This window comes from Sitodiplosis mosellana, unplaced genomic scaffold (assembly GCF_009176505.1).
Source record: "Sitodiplosis mosellana isolate CC-2019 unplaced genomic scaffold, AAFC_SMos_1.0 Smas_scaffold_6226, whole genome shotgun sequence".
In the NCBI taxonomy this organism is placed as follows: domain Eukaryota; kingdom Metazoa; phylum Arthropoda; class Insecta; order Diptera; family Cecidomyiidae; genus Sitodiplosis; species Sitodiplosis mosellana.
The window spans coordinates 9,661,081-9,680,243 of NW_022601467.1; the positions used below are offsets into that span (position 1 = coordinate 9,661,081).

Consider the following 19,163-nt stretch of genomic DNA (forward strand, 5'->3'; position numbering starts at 1 on the left):
CACGATTGAGCGAAGCAAGCAACCTCTCTGAATCTGTTTGCCGGAGCAGCGGGTGTTGTTGCTTGCCATATGACTTGGATTATGGATTGTGTGTATGGACGGCATTTTGTTGGATTGATTCGAACGGCATCGAATCAAATGGCAACGACGGATCGAATTGAAACAGATCAAAATTTGTAATAATAATCAGCCCCTCTGATGGAATACCTGAGACAAAAAAAGAACAGAAATTATTACACCAATAAAATTCCAATGATATCTGATGGACATACGAGAGATACGTTTCTTTCTTTCTTTTTTTTATTTTCCTCCATTGTGCTTCTCCCTCTCTTTTTCTCCTCCTCTTTCTCTATATTAGCATTGAGAATCATAGCCCAATACAACTCAACTCTGGTTTAGCTAATTTGAGCAGGTACAAATTTGTTAAGTAAATAATTTTTTTGTCGCACGGTCGTCAGATTGAATCGATTTGATGCGGTGACTTATTATGATGACGCTATTTCGGTATGATAACATGGAAACTCAAATACTGGCACGCTCCTCATTTTCTCTCTCAGTCACGCTCTTCAGTCGTGTGTAGTGTAATTGGCGTTTTATTAACTAATTCAATCATTTTTAATTGCTTGTCATTGTTCATGGGATACAGTAATTCATTGAATTCACTTGTTGTGTGCACTGCATTGTGTATTTCTATCTGCAAGAGACAGTTAAATAAAAGAAAAACAACAGTAAACCAATCAGAATCGCAATTAAGGGATAATAATTGGCAAAAAAGCCCATGGCTATTTTTATACAAAAATTAATACCTATAATTCTACAGACAACGGAATAATTTTTCGCTTTAATTTGTAATGCGTTCGTTTTTGGTCCGATTTTCGTATCGTCTCTCACTTCCGAACGAGAATAAAACTTGGAAAAACAATAATGTTTGAACTTATGTTTGTTCGCTCATATACATTTATATATTGCCACGCGCTGCCAATACTCTTCGATACACCACTCAATCGGAAGGAATCATCGAAAATGAAATGCCTACGCATCGCTTAGTTAAGATCATCATATATTGGATTAGGTGGTCATTTTCTTTTTATCTCTATAAATGGCAAAGCGTGTGCATGGACACAGGGCGCCCCATGGTTGAGGGAAAAAATGAGAAAGAGCGATGATTTCGTAATTCTCAATCAAATCTAATTGAAATATCATCAAATAATTAAGTTGAACGAAAATAATAACAACACATCTTGAGACAAATTGATATTAACATTGACCGCTAGTCTTAACGATACACGCGTACAAACAGACACATTTCGCACCTACGCCACGAGAAGCAGGGGAAATGCGAAGTGATTTAACAAATCAGTAGTCAGATTTTAGCTTTAATATCATTTGAAATTAATTTTTTTTTCACATCGAAAAACAAATTTAAGACAATAAATATGTTATTAGTAACGCCAAATTTCGTAGTATTTCTTCAGAAAGGTGTGTTTATCCTGATTTAATCATATCATTTTGGAACGTATGATTTGTCGACAGTGTTGCATGTTGTTTGGTGTTGATCGGCACTAATTGAAAAGGCCACCAAATTCTCCTACAATTGTCGCTACACTGACCGCTGACCGATGCCGTTGATGTTGCTGCTACTCGTGTAAAAACGTATGGAAGTGTTAAATGGAATTGCACGATGTCAACTATATGCTCGTTACAAATTTCATTTTTTTCTCATCTTTCAAAACGATTCAATATACACGTTTATTCTCGTAGCTTCTTATTACAAGAATAGATATGCCATTTTCAGAAAACGGCACAGTCTGTGTTGGTTTTGGTTTTTTTTTGTTTTTTTTTCGTTTGTTTGTATATATACATTACTAAACAAGATTACTTCAGCGCGAATAGGATACCGCCGCTCTGATGAGAGCAAGTATTTTTCGAATGTAATAAGTAAAACATGATTTTTTTTTTTGAATTGATTGAATGAAATCCGACCCACGCCATTCGCCTTTAATACAAAAGCTATACTATGTGCATTCGAAACGCCCATCAATATTGCGTCAGAATTTCGAATTGGTCGCGTTAAGAAAATCACAAAGTTCAGCCAAATGTCAGCAAACATGAAGCGAATGGGAAAGATAGAAAGGGGAGCGAGGGTTGAAAAGGGGTTCTCGTTGGCGATATTGCGATCATATCTCAAAATTTCGATATTCATGTTTTCTATTCAATCCGAAAGAAAAGGACTAATGCCTTAGGCGCGATATACACTCAACGCAAACCGATTATGCGTAATTCAAGTGAACCAAATTGGATTTTTTAGTCGAATGCACAGAAAAGCTTTTATTCTCTTTGGATAGTGATCCTATTCGGGTCATCAACAGTACAAGAAAACAAAAACATGCAGAAAATGAATAACATGAGTACATTCGTGTACGAGTCAATTTATTGGAACAGTTTTTTTTTGTAACGACACAAATGAATTCATTCATTTTAAGTAGATTTTTCCAACAACTGTTTCCATTTTGTATGTGTGTGCGTTTTTTTTGCATTTCTACATATTTCTATCACCATACGATAACACCTATTTCTGCTACTGTGTAACAATTTTCCAGCCATCAATGACCGAATCGAGAAATAAGTGTAAGAGCACGTGTCAAGCGGCAAAACAAAGAATCGGTTGTAGAGCAACACTTCTTTTTTTGCTCTGTCCTCGTTCTCTTGTCACCGCTTTTCTTTCTTTCTCTTTTTCATTTTTCTTTACAAGTGAAAACCCGTGGCATTTATTCAAATTTGAAATGAATTTAACATTCGACTTGTGGAAATTGCTCACAAGCATTCGATGCATTAGACACACACATATTTAAACACAACCGACTGAAATGGCAAACGTCACACCACACCACACATACCACATGAATGATTCTGTAAAGCAATCAAACCAACATTTAACGAGGTTTCCATCGTAATGCGACAGGAGTTGGCTCTGTCGTATATATGTTGTATCTGTTTCTCTTTTCACAATGAATTATGTATTTCGATATTTTCCCGAATGTTCTCCAATAGATAAAAGTCTTTTCCACTAATGAGGATAATTGTGATTGACGATGCGGAAATCTTTGATCTTTTTTTCCACCGTTTTTTGACATTCAGCATGTTTTTAACAATTCATTTATGTCAATTATATCGAGAGAGAGAGAGAGAGAGAGAGAGAGAGAGAGAACAAACACACCGTGTTTACAACACCACACAAACCATAATACGTAATTTGTTGGCCTTTGTTGTCTGTGTTTCTGTGCAAAAAATTCGCGCGCCAATAGCCATCCCACCATGTAGCAAACATAAAATTGGGTACATTTTCTTGGAATGCGGCTAGTCCATCAGTTCAACAGTCATTTAGAGTAACAAATCAACAATTGGTTTAACCTACGAATTTTCGTGGAACCAAAACAGACGACACGATGATGGAAAACATCAAAATGCTAACAGCAAAATATTGTTTATTTCTTTGCATTTTTTTTCGGTAGAAATATTTATTACACACAGTCGGAGTATTAGAAGAGATCAGAATATTCTAGAACATTTGTCAGTTATATTCGGACAATTTTTGATTATTACTATTATTCACACATGTGCGTATTTTGTATGGAAACTGGACTGTGATAAAGGATAGCGACTTGGTGTATCTCTTATCAGTTACGCGCAATACGTGGAAAACCGCGAAAACGCAAATATTCGCCATCCCATTTTTCACAGAACTGACAAGAGATAAGTGACTTCTATCTTCAGCAAAGTTGTAAAGTAACTTGCTGAAGATACCAATTCGTTATCTCTTCTCACAGTCCAGTTTTCATACAAAATACATTACGGGCATTGTATGCCCGAGGGACAGGAATATGGTGCAAATTCAAGGTGTTGCAAATACAGTCATAGTGTTAATAAAGAATAATTTGGAAATTTTCGGGAGAAGAATAAGATGCGCATGGATTTAATTGCTTCGGATAAAAAAAAAACATTTAATTGCTTTCGAAAGGTGGATTTATTTTTATATTGTTGAGTGTTTTATTTTTCACGGCTAAAATCCAATTATTAGATGAAGCTATGCATACACCACCACTGTTTTGGCATGAGTTCGGCAAAAAACTCTTAAAATTAGAACATATAATTATCAAATTGTTTTCTACTGATGGCGACGACGGCATCTCAAGTTATTGCGAAATCACACAGACACATTTTAACATGACATTCAATATTTCCGAATGGATATGTAAAAAGTTTTGCGTAAAATTCTTATGAATATGATTTGCTGGCTAACAAACTCCAATAATTATGTAATCGCTTGTTACGGATTGCCATTAATTTAATGAACATGCCACATCAATCACGGATGCTGAATGCTTCATGTTATTGTCAAAATTTATGCGCATCGTCGCGAATCGATGGCTCTGCTGACTGTGGTTGATGTTGCTGTTGCTGTTACCGATTTTCTTACTTATCTGTTGATGATGTTTGGCATTGAAAGCCAAGGACATACACACGTAGATTGAGACCGCGACCGAATTTGAACCTGACAACCTAAATCGACATCTCATCCGATTGCCAAAAATGTAACAGTTAATTTCGTTTAGAACGTCTCAATATCTTATTTGCTGCTGATACTGCTGCTGATGCCGTCGTCACGTGAATCGGATCAATGGAAAGCAGATAATTCCATTCAGTATGAAATCCAAACCCATCCCCCGACAATCTCCAGTGAGCGCAGACATGAACGAATTTATTTCTTCTTCTTTTTTCTTGCCATTTTCACCCCCTACAGCGAATTTCCGGTCGAACCGAAATTTTCGCGAGTAGGCATCAAATAATCATGAAAACTATGCTAAACGACGAAATAAGGAAACGTGCAGCATCACATACACACACACACACATCATTTCAAAGAAGGAATAAAAAGCAACAACAACAACAAAAAATGTATAATAAAATAATGACGAAAGGTTTGGCTCATATATGACTTTTGCCCTTTATTCGTTGCCGGCTGTATACATTTTTTACATGGCATCTCTTGGAGATAATTCAACACTTTACACTTGTGTTTCCATCATCATACAACAATTTTTTTTTTCGTTTCTTCCATATTTCAACAAAAATAAATTAGACTCATGTACATGAGAAAATAGCTTTATGAAAATTCATATCTTCATAACTCGGCAAACAAAAAGGAAGGAAGTAAAAGTGGGAAACGTTGCAAACGCTTATTAATGAATTCATTTTAAAAGAGGTAATCCGTTCAACATCGTGAATTACGAGGAACTTGGGAATAATTTATCTGATTTACACTTGCCAGGGTAGGAAATTACCGGCTGGTAAGGATCCACATGGAATCGGACCATTACTGAAATCAAAAATACCATTGTTAGTGTGAATGATGAAAGGTATAATGTTTGTTGCAAATAGAAACGGATACAGTAAGTGACACGATAAATACGTACCCTGGAATTTCGGGCCGGATAAACGCTTTCGGCGATTGTGCTTGAATTCCATCCGAATTATCACAGATCAAACGAGCGACTGAAGTCTTTTTGATTTCTTTCAACTGATCAGGTGTAAATGCGCCCGGATTTATCATCGGCGAATGTTCATAGAAATAGCGGTCACCCTGACGGAACTTGGAGAATTGATCGGCAATAATGTCACCGAATGTCGGACCGACGAGTCCATCACCGCGAGCCGCTTCGATTAAACCGCCAATCCACAAATCTATGTCATCCGGACTTTGGTAGACAGACGCCAATTTTTCAGCAACCTTTCAAGATAGACAAATTGGAAACTAGAATTTTGAGAGGCACGAAATTTTTTTTTTTAACTTACTCCAGGGCCGAATTCATCGAAACTCAACACTTTGCTATGGCCAGTCACTTCAACGTAATCATTGTATGGACGAATACCGTGATCCCGACCACGTAATATATTTATCGATGCCAAATCTAATCCAAATGGATTTGATCCTCGGAATAGGAATTTACTCAACTGTAAAATGATGGAAAATATGGTTTTTTTTTAAATAGCGATAAAGAAGAAATGTAAATGATTGAACAAGAAGGCCAACTCACCCCCTGCGTAAGAGCCGAATCAACTTGTTGCATCGGCTGACGTGTGAGTGTTAACAGAATTTCATCGTAGAAATTGCGTTGTCGCAATCTGTTTGTGTTGAAGAAAACATCCGGAATTTCAATTACTTCATCTTCACCGTTGCCTTTATGAACGCTGAAAGTGGGAGAAAAGTAGAATTTTTGATGAGGAAAATGAGTGAGAGAAGATTATTTCAGCACAACATCTAGTGCGGATGGTTTGGACTGCATGAAAATTAAACGGAAATACGTACAAAAATCGCCCGTCGACTGTTGAATGGCCAAAACGTTGTGCAGCCGTTGAAAATTCACTGGTAATGCATGCATTAACATCCGGGTTGTAATCATCCGAATATCCCGTCTCACGTATGCTCAAGCCAAATCGTTGCATTGTTTCGGTACCAACCACTTTGGGTAGCCACTCATTGTAGACAATATGTTGAATTTCGGCTTCAACGATTCGCTTTGTTTCAAAGAAAATCACATCGTCCGACCATCTCGGATTCAAACCGCTCAAAATATCGGCAATACGATTGTGCTCCCGTGCAAATAAAATATGTAATGCCGTTAACGATATAATTTGGCTGGCTCGAAAGTCACCTATTCAATAATTCAATGAAAAACGATTCGTACGTTATTATGGCAACCGAAGTGTGTAATTCGAAACGTGATTATTATGTATATGCTATACGAAAGTTATGTGTATGTAGGTATTTTTATATGTACCGGCAAAAAAGCATGGGCCCTTATCCAAACTGACACAAGTTTTCGTATCAAGTGTTAATGGCAACAACTGTCTACCGAAATCATCAAGCATCCGAAGACGACCACCCTGAAAACTTCGCACCTCGGACGCAGTCTTCTCGTCTACTCCATAAATAGCCGAACCGTCGATGAAGTGGGTCACTTTGCTCACCTAATAAATGTATTGGACATTTTGTTGTGGTTGGATTAATCAAAAACATGATATACTTTTTTTTCCATTCAGTATTGTGTCTATTGTACCTGTTTGCCATAACCCAATTGGCATTGTCCATCCGGTGCAAGTGCTGATCGAACAAAATTCATGCATCCCTGATCAAATTGACTGTAGAAATCATCGTCGGGCTCAATGAAAATGGGCAAACAGGCAAAGTGTAATGATTCACGTGGCAAAATACGTCGACCGTCTTTTGTGCAGCATCGAATTGATGCTCCATCACCTATGAAATAGAAAAGAATTTAGTTAGAAATAGTACAAAGCGAAACCTGCTCGGTACAGAGATTTTCTTTTCGAAGGAGAATAAAACACATACTAGTTTTAATGGAGGATGATAAAGATATGTCATGCGTAAGAAATTGGCCAAATTGCATAAACAATAAGTTGAGACTTGGATGAGGACGGTCAGCATCTTTGATCAATTCTCTCGAAATAGTGCGGGGATTTGTCAATGGTGATCCAGTGACTGATGTCAATCTATAACCACCAATTAAAAGAGTTTAAAATTTGCATTGTTTTGCATCAAAATGTTGCATTTTACCTTGGTTGCCAAATTCCATCCTCGTAGCTCGGTGGTAGTAATCGTTCCCTAAAAACGTGATTTTGCTTATTTATTCATCTTCTGTTTATTTAAGCAACAAAAACGGTTTATTCTTCTTTAAAATTTATTTATTCGCAAACGGAATCGCGTTACGTACATTGGTGAACCGGCTGCACCCCAAAGTCCTTTGCGTGGATCCGGATTGTTGCATTTACCGTCGATGGTGCGATAACGTGATGCTTCAGGCGGGCAAACTGGAAATTGATCACATAGATGCTCTAACGGTGTACCATCGATGGGTGCTTGCACCTCTCGCAACTGAAAATCTTCTTCAGCCACATTTTGTCTAGCAAATAAAATTACAACATATTGTTTACCAACGCAATGCTACATAAGCGAATTCTTACGATGAAACTTTTACATGTAGAAATTACCTCTCTTTGAACAATCGACTGGCAAACACCTGGTGAAGTGCTCTCTTATTTGCATGCTGTATTTTCATTTCGGATTCCGTTGACGATCTGATTAAAACATACACACACGCAGAAAGAGAAGAGAAACAGAAATATGCTCATCTTATTATCAATTTATAAGAGAAAAACGGATTTTGTCGGTAGAAATAAACACATGAAAATGAACGTTAGAAGAATATTTTCGCAATCAGGTTGCATACCAAATTGACTGAAGAAATTATTCAATTGTTATACGCAAATTTGCTACACAATACATAAAGTGCGATGCATTTTAATGTCTGCCTGCGATGTGAAACAAAATGAAATATTCACGCATTTATTGTTCATTCGGAGCGGCAGCAGCAGTGACAGCAGATATTGGAATAAATTGTCACATACTCTGATGCTATAACACACAGGCCAAACAACATCTTGTTTTGAATAATTCACCATTCGATGGAAGCAAAAAATACAATGTGTTTTCTTTTGCGTTGGAATATTTTCTGCGGGCATATCATATTTTTGGCCTTTTTTTGTTTACCCAATATTTCTAGCGACACTTTGACGACGTTGTGTGTAAACATTTGTGGTTCACGAATCATTTGTGTGTGCTGTGAGAATGTCTCCGAGATTTTTGCTGCATAAATCAGTAAATAACTCAACAGAACGTTAGCACCTCAAGGAGCAAGTGACACACTCAACACAAATTGTTGTTGTTATTGTTGTTGCTGCTTATCGGTCAGTGGTACCGTCGAAAATTATACAGTTATAAAGGGAAAACAAGCCAGAGGGATAACCAAATTATGATTTGAAATTTGAATAAAATGCTGTATGACTAGGGCAAAAAAGATGGAAATCAAATGGAATTGAAATAATATGCGGCGCATTTGCATGATGAAATGCGATTGTAACAAACGTAATAAAGTCAATTTTAAAAATTGCTCCAATTTTTTATTTGATTCAAGAGATCCGAGCCATGATATTATTACCTCAAACATTAACAGAGAGAACGTAAAATATCGCATTCATCTTGGGAATTAGACGGAAAAATGCCATTCCGTATGATTGAGTCATCAAGTAACGGTTCATTTTTCACAATAAAATTGCGTCGCAAGTGAAGAATAGAGTTTCTCCCATGGGTGTTGAATGTCATTCAACGCCACTAAGTTGTAGACATCTCTCTCCGGCTATACGGCAAACAATGGAACCAACACTGAACATGAAAATGACATGTTCAATTGTGTTTATTTCGTTAGTTTCAACTGTGCCGCTACGAGAGGTCACTTTTGTCGTTTCTTGTTGTTATTTTACATGTAAAATCAATGCTATTAGACGAGGATTGTTTCTCTCGAAACGAATCGAATAAATTTCTTCTTTCTTTTCATGCAAACTGACCTGGTTTTTTTTCTGCGATGTTGAATGTGGGCTCTGTCTTGAAAATGTATTTTACAAATTACTTACCGAAAGCCGAGGTTATGCATAAATTCCGGCTGATCATGCGGATTGATGACTGCAACTTCTTCTTCGTGTTGACTCAAATCGATGAGATGTTCGCCCGCCTCGCTAACAACTGCATTCATTAGCTATTGAACACCATAGAAACCATTACATTTACATTGCAAACTTATAAAAGGCACAGATAATTTGAAATGTAATGATAGAATGGTTAACGAATTGAATACCTTGATAATGTTGGTTGTAACATCACTCACTGCACTTCGGCCCTGTGCAAATGGTTTCTTATGCTTATCAACTGCGTGAAAAAAATGCAACCAAATTAGCATTTTTGTGAATTTCAATGAAAAATCAAGACATTTTCCCCTTTTAAGGCAAAAACTTACAGTTGGTGAAATTGCGTCCGGTCGTACAACACACGCCGTGGTAGTTGCCATGTGGCAAATCGCAAATTTGCGGTTTTTCATGGGTTCGCAATCGAACATGCGCTGGACATTGAATGCTTGGCACACATTGAACGCCGTGCGGACATGGATCACACTTTTTGTAGAAATTCGTATTGACTGCAGAAAATTCGGAGCGTTGCAACAGAGAAGGAAAAGAATCATTGAATTGAAAATATATTTCTCCTAATATACGAAAAAAAACCCTTTCCTTACAATTTACACAAAAGAAAAAGTTAAAATTCCTGTAGATTTACCTAGGTTTGGTGTCGGTTGAAATTTGAAATTCTCATTGGTAACGGCACTTCTTGCTCGTTTGTTCAGTGAAAAACCGCATGTTTCTTCGAATGTAAAACTAATTAAAACTAAAAGCGCCAACCACCAAAGTGATGGTTGAAAACGTAACATTCTAACAAAAACGATTAATTCGATGCGAGAGTAAAATGAAAAATCTCTCTCTCTCTTCTGCACTACTTAATTTATTTTAAAACTGGGATTTTTAAAATGAAAAGTGGTACAGAACGATTCAATTAAAAAATGGATGACGATGATAATGAGACGATTTAACCGAGTATGCGGCTGAGAACAAAGTGATTTCATTTGCACCGAACGATAGTCTCTAAGCCCAATCGTTCAATTGTCGAAACAATTTTGTCGATGATTTGGTTCATTTGCACGCATTCGATTTGCAAAGAGCATTGAATGTCGTGCACCTTCACCGATGCACCGTTAACCGACGCCACAATCCAAAGTCGAACACAAACACGAAAATCATATTCGAAACAAACGGACGGCAAAGTTCATGTCCAACGCATGGATGGAGTGTATATTTCTACCATAAATGGAGTTTGTTTTGCCCAGCGCGTTTGCCGTCTCCATTCAACACGGTGTGCATATTGGGTGTATTGTTCGAAAACTCGTGAACTTTTATGTTTATGAAACTGCTTTTCATCTTACATTTTGATTGTGTTGTTCAGTTTTTTTCCGCAAATAAAATTGATCTATTTTTTTTGTTTTAAAAAATCAGTTGAAAATAAAATACACGCGACCAATTTCGAATTGTTTAAGTAGTGTTCTCAATTTACATGGAATTTACATCACCAAGTTGAATTGGATAGTTGTCTCAAGTTGTCGGTTGAAGTGGTTTGACATTTCAAGCACTGCGACAAGTAATTCCAGTGAACAGAGGCAGAAAGAGAGCGATAGAGTGTAAATGTGTGCATGTGTGAGTTTGTGAATTGAGTCGTTGTCGTTTGTGTAATATCCACTCGACTATGTTAACCGATGCGAGCGCCGCGGCTGGTAAGCATTTGAAGCGAGTTGTTTGGTGTTCGATGCGCTAACGTATTACCACCACTTCATCGTAACATACTCACGCTTGCGCATCGACAAACGAACCTGAATTCAGTTGCTTGATGAAATTCAAAGCGTGAATAACGAATTTCTGGATGTCGCTGCATTACATTCGATTTTTGTTTGCAATATAAGAACTAAAACAAACACAACAACAAGTAATACATTTTTCTTAAGTGCTTTTTTTTTGGCTGTACAATAGTTCTTCTTAATTTTTTCTCTTGGTTTTGTTTAAGTTTAATTAAATACGAAGAGTTATCAAATCGGTTAGCGAAAATAGTGAGGAAAGCTGAAAATTTATGATAATTTTGTGTTTGACGCCCAAGTTCAAGTCGGTAGTTAGGTGAATTTTTCGTGCAAAAATTTATTCATGTGGAAAAGTTTGTAGTTTTTGTTATTTTTTGGTTGTTGCTTTGATTGTAGAAAAGTCACATCCGAACGAGAGAGAATAAAGTTTTTTTTTTGAAAAAAAAAATCAGTAAAAGAAAATTCCGAAAAGAAAAAGAGTTGAGTGTGGATTTCAACAAGAAAAATAGTTCCAAAAAATCACATTGAAAATTCCATGTACATACACTGACATACACAAAAATATTTACATACCAACAGTCGTAGTTGTCGTTGTCGTACATACACACACTTGCATCGGGAGAGTGATCAGTGAGTGAGAGAACGGCCATATACATATATACATATAGCTGTAAGCAGCCCAGTCAGACAGAACGCATCGACACGGGTTGTACGGAATCGACAACGCGACCGATCAACAAAAAAAAAGTAATAACAAAAACAACAACAACCGAATTCAGTGTGTGTATGTGAACGCACAATTCTCTCTTTTGCTCTCGTATTGTATGCATGACACCCGTGCCTGTATTCGTGCTCCGTTCAATTAAAATGGAGTTATTTAAAAAACATAGTCAGCAATTGTGAACCGAAGACGACGTCGACGTCGACGACGACGACAACCATTCGACGACCGAATACGACGACAGCAACAAGCGACGACGGTAAAGCAGAAGAAAGATATGAAAAAGAATGGTCAAAGCATAAGAAGTGAAAACAAAGAGAATAAGAGACAAGAATTAAACTGAAACGAGTATGAGTGTGCGGTGACCGTGTCCGTGTATATCGGTGCGATCGCAAACAAGCATTCAGAGATTTTAGAGTGAGAGGCCAAAACCAAAAAGAAGAAACAAAGACGAAGAACACTGTGTGCTGTATTTTTATGCGCAACGAGATTTTCAGTCTTTTCATGTCTTCTTCTTCTTCTTCTTCTGGTTCATATAAGTGTGTGCGAGTGTGAGTGTGAGTATGTGTATGCATGTGTGAGAGGCTGGATACAGACTGATCTAACTCACTGTATCACTCTCTTTTCCTTCTTCTTGGTGTGCCGTGTTTTGGGCCCATTTCAAAGTGTGTGGACCTTTTTTTTTCTTAATTCGATGGAAAAATGAACAAACATTCTCGACGCTGTTAAAGTGCTCGCGCAACAGAGATGTCTATAGCCACACACATATGTCTGTAATACGTGCACCTATCATTATTACGACTTAACTGGATTTTATTAATTCGCTTTTTGTTCGAAAAGCCGTTGTTTATTCGGCTCAAGAAACTGAAAATAAGAAAAGTAGAAGGAAACAAAATAAGAAGCAAAACGCATAACACCTTACAAATCATACCAAGAAGAAGACGACAACGACACAACGCCGTGTAGAAAATAAAATTTAGCACGACCGCAACCACCATCGTGTTATTATTATCACCGATTTTTTATCGGTTGACACTAACAGAAAATAAACGCTACGCGATTCGAATCGAAACGTGAAACAATCGAAAAGTATTCTAAGGTAAATAAAAATGCACACAAAAAAGAATCTTCTATTCTATAGTATTTCCGTTCTCGCTATGGTTTATGTTAAAGCATTTTATTTTGCTAATTCGAATAGCATTCGAAATACTTTTGAACACATACCGATCACATACTCCATAGCTGATTCGGTTCGCATCAAGAACTACACATGAAAACGTTGTACAATTTCTGTGTGCGATTTTTTTCCTTCTGCCCTCTTCTGTCCACACAATTTGCATATATTTTCATTGCGTGCCATAGCGTTAGCAGCATCTCTCTCTCTCTCTCTCTATCAAGTAAATGATTCGCTTAGAGGTGTCTATTGCTGTCAATTGCAAAAGCATACAGCAAGAGTCAACGTCTTATAGGTTTTTCTTCTTCTAATGTCCGTTCGATTATATATTCGTTTCTCTTTGCAAGGAGAGAAGGAATAAAACGGACTGTATGTATGTGTACTATAATTTACGACTGAATTACTCACGGTATGGCATTTGTGCAAAGACGATGATAGCTAAGGCATTCTCGAGTACGCGTTATTTGTGTCAGAATGTTGAAAACCCGCTGCAGAGTGTAATTTAGATTGACTTCTATTCGATCTAACCGGTGCTTTGATTTGTTCACTCGCGTCGTGCGAGTTTTGTTTCCCCTTTCATATATCCAGTGTGCTACTGCTGCTATGGATATTAGTGCTAGTTTTTTTTCTCCATCTCTCTCTCTCTCTCTCTCTCCTATTTCTGTTTTCATTTCAATTAAAAGTCATTTCTTCTAATGGCGCATTCCACTTGGAACGGCATCGTTGGAGCACTTTCAATAAAGGCGAGATATTGCAAACAAGTATGTGATTATAACTTCTGATAATATCGAAATTGTGCGAGCAACAGTTACTTGTTCACATCTACCTTGTTTATGGCCGATGACAAGTGCGAAAAAAAGTAAATCATTTGCAAAAGAAAAAAAAACAGAAAATACTTGCGAAAGCATTGACTTGCTTTTAATGCAAAATGGATTGACGGCATACAGCAGAAGCAATGAGTCACAAACAGCAAAACGAGGAGCAAGAAACAGAAAAAAAGAATCGTTGAAATGATTTACCAAGAAAAATAAACAAACAAACGAACGAATGAACGAAAAAAAAAACACGGTGAGAGAGCGAGAGAGAGAGAGAGAGAGAAATGGCGAAACACGCGGAACATATCGAAATTTGTGCACATAGCGTGACAAAATATTCAACGGCCAACGGCTAAAGCGCCAAGTGAATCTTTGAATCTTATTAGAGTGATGACATATTCTGATTTCCTGATATTTCAAATCGCGCTGACGATTTCTTCGTCGCTATTTACGCGAAATGACTTATGCATAATGGAAATAAATGTTAATTTTTCAAGCTAATTTCATTCGATACACAATGGCTCATTTTCCATGAGAGATGAAGATGAAGAAAGAGAGAGAGAGAGAGAGAGAAAGAGAGAGAGAGAGATGTACACAACGAAAGAAGAACGAATATATGTGGAAGCGGTGTGATAATTTCAATAAATCTTCTTAGTGTTATGTAGAGTTTTTGCCGCCCAAAAAGAAATCAGAACAGCGAGAGAGAGAGAGAGAGAGAGAGAGAGAGGGGAGAGGGAGTGAGAGCGGAACATACACCGAGGCGCGAAATCGGTTCTTTCTTCAAATTGAAATGCATTGAAATAATCAGGCAAAACACAGACTTTGTACTGCACTCTAACATTGTTGAACGTTGGACTCAACGTACGTTATATTTTTTTGTGCTCTCTTTCATCCATTGCTTAGTCGCTGAAGCTTTTTTTGTTGTTAAATAATGCAATTTATTTATTTGTTCACTCGTTGCTATTATTGTTTTTTTTACTTCATATATTTTTGTTACACAATGCACATACAAATACAAAATCAAATGAGCGCTCAGTAACAAAGCGATTATGTGCATGTTAGCACAATTTGTTTCTTTTTTCGAGCATTTTATGTGGAGACATAACTTGAAATATATACAACAACAGAAAGAAAAAAAATCATGCAAAAAAGAAGATGCATTTTACGTGAATGAATAATACATTTTTTTTAAACCAATATATACAGACACAGAGCGAAAAAAAAACACAGAGAAGAAGTAAATGTGCACGAAGGTAGAAAAAAAAATCAAATATCAACATAAGAAACGAACGCGAGTAACCATGGAACAGAACAACGGAGAGAAGAAGAAGAAGAAGTAGTAGAAAAAGAAGCGCGAGCGAGTGCGGTAATACAATTGTGTAGACTCACGTTTGGTTCATTTTAATCAAGCACTATCTCATTCAGATGGAATGTACGCGTAATGCACCCAATCACATACATTCATTTTGGTCATTCGTATCGTATTCACCTCAGTGCCTCCTCTCTTACAACGGAGTATATCATCGTAAAATTATAATGTTACCGTCATTGTGATTTTCAGCTGAAAAGAAAAACAACAACTGAAACGTTTGTTCTTGTTCGTCGCTCGTTGTTTTTTTTCTGCTATTGCTGTTGTCGTTTTTGCATAGTATTTTGCATGGAGAATTTTGGTTTTTCTGTTGCCGATCGTTTCGCTTCGTTTTGGGTTGACAACAACATACATATCCAAAAGCCGACAGGCAAGAAGCGCATCAACGACATCGCAAAATTTGCAAACACACACACACACACACACACTAATAAAATCCCAAAGATATTGTTTGTAAAAAGCCGATCCAAAAATTCCACTTAAGCCTTGAATGCCGTCGTCGTCATCGTCGTTGTATTTATTGAAATTGTTCTTGGATGTAAAACATTTTTATTGCTGACTTAAGACGATATCTGAAATCGTGGTGAATGATCCTAAGCGAAAAATTACAAAAACAGAAGAAAAAAAAAATCAAATAGTATTTGGGCGATGGTCACAAAAGCACCACGGCACAATATATCGTTCGATTGTGAATTTACTGCAAACGATGACCATCTCCATCTCGATTTCTTCACATCGACACATGATCAATGAACATGCACGAACTCGTTGACACGATTTTCAAATTCCGTGCACTTGCCATGGCTTGGCATAGTGCGCGCACATGCCGCGCCACACCGCAAAACGAACATGACTCACAAACACTCAAAGTCGTTGCGGTTGTTCGATTTAGAAAGCCGTTCTGTTTTCTGGGCGTGTGTTTGTGTGTGTGTGTGCTTTGTATGCGATTCGAATGTTATACACACGAGTACTGCACCTGTAACGACCGACATAAATTTATACATCGCGATATACACATAGCCACATAGTTAAAGAATTTGTCAACACACAAAGTGCAGGCTTTATCGTCTCGGTACAACCGACGGTGAAACATGATAAAAAGTAATAAACCGAATCAAAATTCCATTGATTGAAACGTGTATCATTACGTGCTCATTAAGTGAATCAGTCGATCTGGTTATGACTCACAAATCACACAATGTGCGATTAAATAGTTTCTACAAGATTCTTTGAGGGAATTTTTTTTTTCTAGGTTCGATTACAGCAATCGAATGAGAGATTAAAAAAAAGACACATATCCAACAGAGAGAGAGCGATAGAGAGAGAGAGAGAGAGAGAGAGAGATACGCACAATATAAGAGACAACACTGTAGATAGATTCACCGATAACAAGTAGTTTACAGTTTATTCATGTTATTAAATGAATTTGGTTCTATTGAAATAGTTACCGGAAATGGAACAAAGGGCAAAGGCTCAACTGGATATATAGTCACATTTTATAATTTAAATGAAATATGGACCAAAAACTAATTCGGTCCTTTTTCCATGACATTCAAACATTCAACTATGAATCAATTGTCCATTTGTAGCTGTGTGGCTGCATCGAGCGCACACATCATAATGCCATGACGATGATACATTTAGATAAAGACTGAACGAAGATCATTCAACAGAATCGACAGCCGGAAATATAAACCGTGCAAGATTGCATGTATTAAATAAAATTGTATTTTTATGCGCGCTGCGGTTCTTCATTTCTCTATAAGCATAAATCGGCTTAAATCTAATGAATTATGGACGTAATTTTTTACTTCAACATTTCTTACTTTTGCTCTCTGTGCATCCGGACGGATGGCCATCAAATTGCTAATAAAAGCATTGCAATGGCAAAGCAGAACACAGAACACAATGATCAACATGGAAAGTACAATGTAGAGCTGTCTGCTCCAATTTTTGAATTAAAATTTTATTAATGCACTGTGTGTATCTGTGTTGTGAGCATATAATCAAACATAACAATTGATGGGTCGACGTTCGTAATTCGATTGTGATTTTGTCATGTTTCATACGCGTGTGTGTGTGTGCGTGTGACGATGACTATTGTTTGCTCGATTGCGATCTGTAAACAGACGACTTGTTTTGGAAAAACATCGGCGAACCGAAAAGAAAAAGCGCGCAAAGAATCAACATGGCTTGTTTCGTTCTTCTTCCACAGAATCGATAACAAGAAAAAACAAACGATAGTCGAGTCATTCTACCCTTTGTGAAAGATAACGAAATTGACTCATCAGGTTTTTTTTTCTGGTTCGTTGTTGTTGATTAAATAAAATGAATAATCGCATGGTGGCCATATTAAGCGTTCATTCCGGAGAGATAAGAAACAGTTCAAAGAAATATCATTTCGATAAAAATATAAAAAGGATTCCACAAATGATAAGATAAAATGTTTTTTTTATCGTGCACATTAAATTGGTTATGTTGTTCCGTTCCTTAAATTATTTCCGTTCGACGACACGGCCAATTTATGAATCATTCCATTTTTCGATTATAATCTCGTTTTCTCTCTTTTGTTGTGAGTTGAGGTAAGTGCTTTTGCCACGATTTATGCTAACTGAACTAATGATTTTTTGGTTAAAAATGGCAAATGGTTCACTTGATAGTTTTTCTTTTTGGTCGCACGGCAAACAGCACATTAGCAAACCATATTGTCAATGTGCACGACATAAAATATGGAAGGGTCTATGTTCGATTGTATGTCTGTGTGTGCGCGCCGTGAACTGGAAGCAAAGAGATTTTTATGCAAAAAAAGAGAAAAAAAATTGCTTTCGCTCTCAAACACCATGTCACCAATGAAACCGAGTTTGAGTGACAGATTTCGAACGAAAAATTCCCATTTGTTTATTTATTTAACATTTCCTTCTGTAGCATTTATTTGTTGCGCAAACAACATTGGTGTAATTTTTAGTTGTTGCTAGGGAAAAGAAAACAAAGACGAAGACAAAAAGAAAACGTTGCAGATAGAGTGAGAGCAAGAGAGAGAAAGAAAGTGAAAAAGAGCGAATCAAGCAAAATTTCACCTTGTTCCCACATCGAACGAACCAACCAAACGTTCTATATTCACTGGACTGTTGCATTTTTTTTTGATCGTCAAACAATCGCATTACCACTGCACGTACACATAGCACAAAATGAAAGGGATAAAAGGCGAGGCGAGGCGAGGCAAGGCAAAAATGAAGAAAACAATTAGATGGTATATATTGCGTTCGTGTGAATTGTGAATTGCATGCATCGGCCGTGAATAGAGAGTAAAACGTCTCGGTTCATGGAAACGAAAGAAAAGACTGAACAGCAGCAACACAGCATATAATGTCTATACAACATTCATTCCGTATTTATTTATATACATACACACAACGCGTTCGGAATTACAGAAAGAAAGAAAGAAAAAAAGAGAATGGGGTTGCTTCATGTGAACCATACATACGAAACATCATTCAAATTTTTATTTCGTTAATTTCAATTTTATTATTCCCTGTTTCTCCCTTTCGCTGCTGCATACCGACTCGGCGCTCGTTCGACCCAAACAATGTTTCATTCCTGCTTCTCTGTGTTCAGTTGCCATTCCACGTTTGTGACTTTGATCAATTTCATTTGATATGAATTACTCTACACTGGCTTCAAACAATGTTTTCATTAAAAAAAATTCCTTTCCAAACTCAAT

General features: G+C 37.1%; 2 protein-coding genes across 8 annotated transcripts in view; one reads left to right on the plus strand and one right to left on the minus strand.

The window, feature by feature from the left end:
- Nucleotides 1-4,980: 4,980 nt before the first annotated feature.
- On the minus strand, nucleotides 4,981-11,207 carry LOC129578062 (chorion peroxidase). Its single transcript, XM_055466137.1, has 15 exons — nucleotides 10,241-11,207; nucleotides 9,927-10,103; nucleotides 9,768-9,838; nucleotides 9,547-9,668; nucleotides 8,068-8,154; nucleotides 7,791-7,979; nucleotides 7,634-7,681; nucleotides 7,409-7,569; nucleotides 7,119-7,315; nucleotides 6,840-7,029; nucleotides 6,368-6,713; nucleotides 6,096-6,249; nucleotides 5,854-6,012; nucleotides 5,475-5,788; nucleotides 4,981-5,377 (listed from the first exon to the last, which is right to left on the minus strand). The coding sequence occupies exons 1-15, from the start codon at nucleotides 10,389-10,391 to the stop codon at nucleotides 5,317-5,319; spliced, it is 2,427 nt and encodes an 808-aa protein (XP_055322112.1). The 5' UTR covers nucleotides 10,392-11,207; the 3' UTR covers nucleotides 4,981-5,316.
- A 147-nt stretch (nucleotides 11,208-11,354) lies between these two features.
- The window catches only part of LOC129578061 (afadin), a 40,821-nt gene continuing 33,012 nt past the window's right edge, over nucleotides 11,355-19,163 (plus strand). For 3 of the 7 annotated variants that reach the window (XM_055466132.1, XM_055466133.1, XM_055466134.1), the window contains exon 1: nucleotides 11,573-11,679. In XM_055466132.1, coding sequence (XP_055322107.1) covers nucleotides 11,636-11,679 — 44 coding nt within the window. In that variant the 5' untranslated portion in view covers nucleotides 11,573-11,635. Of the gene's footprint in view, nucleotides 11,495-11,572; nucleotides 11,680-12,423; nucleotides 12,566-13,717; nucleotides 13,756-19,163 lie in introns of those variants that run through there. The other 4 variants (XM_055466128.1, XM_055466130.1, XM_055466131.1 and 1 more) reach the window with 4 other exon arrangements.

Bases quoted from the DNA above. Each gene is read 5' to 3' on its own strand.
- LOC129578062 (XM_055466137.1), bottom strand. From the start codon at position 10,391: ATGTTACGTTTTCAACCATCACTTTGGTGGTTGGCGCTTTTAGTTTTA. The intron at 7,030-7,118 runs GTACAATAGACA...TACATTTATTAG, and splicing joins AATTGGGTTATGGCAAACAG to GTGAGCAAAGTGACCCACTT. The intron at 6,714-6,839 runs GTACATATAAAA...ATTATTGAATAG, and splicing joins GGGCCCATGCTTTTTTGCCG to GTGACTTTCGAGCCAGCCAA.